The sequence below is a fragment of the Myzus persicae genome, unplaced genomic scaffold, assembly GCF_001856785.1.
Source record: "Myzus persicae strain clone G006 unplaced genomic scaffold, MPER_G0061.0, whole genome shotgun sequence".
Lineage (NCBI taxonomy): Eukaryota > Metazoa > Arthropoda > Insecta > Hemiptera > Aphididae > Myzus > Myzus persicae.
The window spans coordinates 1-3,165 of NW_019102200.1; the positions used below are offsets into that span (position 1 = coordinate 1).

The 3,165-nt window shown below is 30.9% G+C and overlaps 1 protein-coding gene across 1 annotated transcript; it reads right to left on the minus strand.

Moving 5' to 3' along the window:
* Positions 1 to 170: 170 nt before the first annotated feature.
* On the minus strand, positions 171 to 1,789 carry LOC111031527 (cathepsin B-like). Its single transcript, XM_022311512.1, has 3 exons — positions 1,580 to 1,789; positions 601 to 918; positions 171 to 443 (listed from the first exon to the last, which is right to left on the minus strand). The coding sequence occupies exons 1-3, from the start codon at positions 1,706 to 1,708 to the stop codon at positions 186 to 188; spliced, it is 705 nt and encodes a 234-aa protein (XP_022167204.1). The 5' UTR covers positions 1,709 to 1,789; the 3' UTR covers positions 171 to 185.
* Between the last annotated feature and the right edge of the window lie 1,376 nt (positions 1,790 to 3,165).

Consider the following 3,165-nt stretch of genomic DNA (forward strand, 5'->3'; position numbering starts at 1 on the left):
AGTACACGAGTATAATAGACAGCTATAATTATAGTTTTGGAATAACGAAGAGTTTTTTACACGAAAACTTTTCGAGGCAGTTCATCTTTTATGATAAAATTCGAAATTTGTCACGATAAAATTGAAACAATCCCATTCCACTTGGATGCATTGAGGTAGAGGTCAACACGGATGTGTAATGCGTATCACAACAATTTATTTTCAAAAACTAATTTGAATGTTTTATGTTTTATATAGAATAATAATTGTATTGATGTATACAAAATATAATTTATATGTAAACATTGTGCACCTTTATGGTTGTCTTTCACGTATCTCGTCCCATAATCGGGGTTGTAACATTGAACCTTGCACTCTGGAGTGAAAAATGTTTTATTCGAGCACGGGTTTTCTACTGCAGTTTCCGTATGCTGGCACGGTTCAATCGTGTACGGTTGACATCCCTGCAAGAAGAAAAAATACATACCTGACGAATAGCAGTGAAAAACTGATGGCATCTTCCTATTATTGATGCCAAAATATAAGCTATTTACTAATACCATGCGTTTGGTAATACTTAAATACGTTTCCTAAAAAATTACTAAGTTACAATTGTTATACCTCGTCCGAACCGTATTCACCCCCGGAAACCAATCCGTGTCTTCTGTAGAAGTCCCAAGATTCAAAATGGCTGCCACCCGAACAGCCATCTCCGCACAGGTAGCAGCAGGACAATATCTGTTGTGCCGACAGTTTTGGTTTTATCGTCCCATTTGAATGGATGCAGATCCGGTCACTTACAGCTGACGCCACAGAAATAGCGTAGCTTGACTTGCAGTTACCTTGGTCGTATATCTGTCCAATGGACGGACACATGTACCATTTTGCCCGGGCGTCGAAGCTTTTCGGCAGGTCCAAAGGATCCCAAAACCCATTGTTCTACAGATAGAATATTATTTCCAAACGTTCATTAAACGTGACTGTTGTTAGAATTGTTTACACTTTCAGGAAATATAATAGCTACTACAGCAGTCACATATCGACTAAGCTATTAGTATTATTATTTTTTTTTTATACCAGTATTACATAGGTGCATATATATATTACATTCGCAGTACATTTAGCCTGAAGGGAGTTGAGGACAAATTTAGTTTAAATTATCGAAATAAATAAAAATAGTCAAGTTATTGAAGTATATTTAAATACCTATTATGGTATAAAAAAGCATTTTTGAAAGCCATGATTTATTAATAGAACACCCGAACCAATCCTCGTCAGTGTGTACGTCATTATTTACGTAGGTAATGTACCATACGCAGACACTTCAACAAACAAAGGCATTGAGTAAAACAAATAAAATTATTTACTTTGGCCTGAAATGTCAAATTTATCTGTGACAGTGAAATTTCGAGTTGTTGAGTTATGTTAATTTTGTATTTTGAGATAACGAAATTTAGATTATACGTCGAGTGTTATGCTAACTTCTAAGGACCACATGTTTTTTTATTTGAGACTCGAGTCGTTGATAGTTCCAAGTTATTGACGTTTAAGTTACCATGACTATCCCACAATATAGTGTGTATTAGTTTTTATTACATACCTTAGTTTTCATGGCGCCAGCTGGAGAATGTACATTGTCTAAAAAATCATGTTTATCGTGTAAAGATGCGCATCGTTCACTGATAACGATTATGCACAGCAACAATACCAAAACGTTTACAACAGACATCTTGTTGCGGGTGAAATCAAAACGAGAATGTACAAGTTTTACGGTTTTGAAAAGTACTTCATAATACTGTCGATAAACTATAATATTCTGACTTCTTATATATTATCACTAATATAGGTACTTGATAAAAAAAGGTAGACGTTGTGATATCTTTTTAGATAATTATTATAATTTAATAATTAATTAAAATATTTTATTTTAATATTAACGACTGGCGCAATGGCAGTGGAGGTGTTACACAGTTCTTCGACAAAATCATTTAACCATAATATTATTGATATTTTCAACATTATTATGTTCATTTATACTATTTTGTAATTATTTGTCAAATCCGATATCGAAGTTTTTAGTGGAATCCATTGTGAAATCATAATAGCGATGAAGAGATGAATTGGTTTATTTCGTCCAAAAAAATATACAAGTACGTTTTTGATGAACCATTTATCGCAGATTTCACAGTAAGTACATTTAAGAGGTAAAACAACTTTTATTTTCTTGACGAATAAAAATTATAGTGCAATAACATTCACGGTCAACACAATTTGCAGTGAGTGTAAGTTATTATGGTATAATATGTGTATCATATAGGTACGCAGGCTGGTACCTAATATGCTAAAAACAAAACGGATAATTATCTCACGCCAGCAAAATGTATGATAAATAAAATAGATACCTGATTATGTCATGACAGCAAGTGTATATACTATTAATATATTATAATATTCAACATAAACTCTTCAATTTGATAATATTATAAATTCAATTTTCAAAACTTATGTATACAAAGAAAAATATTGATGAATATCAAACTCGAAATAATTTGCTAATTTTTCTGAACTTGATGAATTTTGTCTATATTTTAACTTCAGAAACTCATAATAAATTATTGTGGATTCACACTCAAATTTTTCTTAAATTTCCACTAAAAACAACTATAAAAACAACATTGTAATATATTCAAGTTTTTTGACAGGACAAAATATTTTTTTTCTACACAAATTAGAAAAAACTAATATACAACTATACAAGTTTATATTTTCCAATTTTATTTATACAGGTTATAATATATATTATATAATACTTGGTTTGACTAATTTGGAACATGTTGTACTTGTATAATATATTAAAAATGTATTTTACTTTGGGAATTGAAAATAAAAGTATCGTTCTTTATTTAATAATTCGTTCCCTACAGCTGGCTGCAATGTACTATTCAAATATAGTGTCTACGTTTCTACCAGAATTTTATTATTAGCATGTATGAACAGATGAGTAAACTTAAATCATAAGAAATCGGCCTGGTTACATATACCTATTAAAAAACGTTTCAAATAACGAATGTGCACTAAATTGTGTTGCTAAGGCTATTACTTTCCTACTCACATTTTAGTTAGGTTTAACTAGTTACTATAGTTAGGTGTACTTAAATGTTGAATTTAGAAAATTAAAAGACAGTA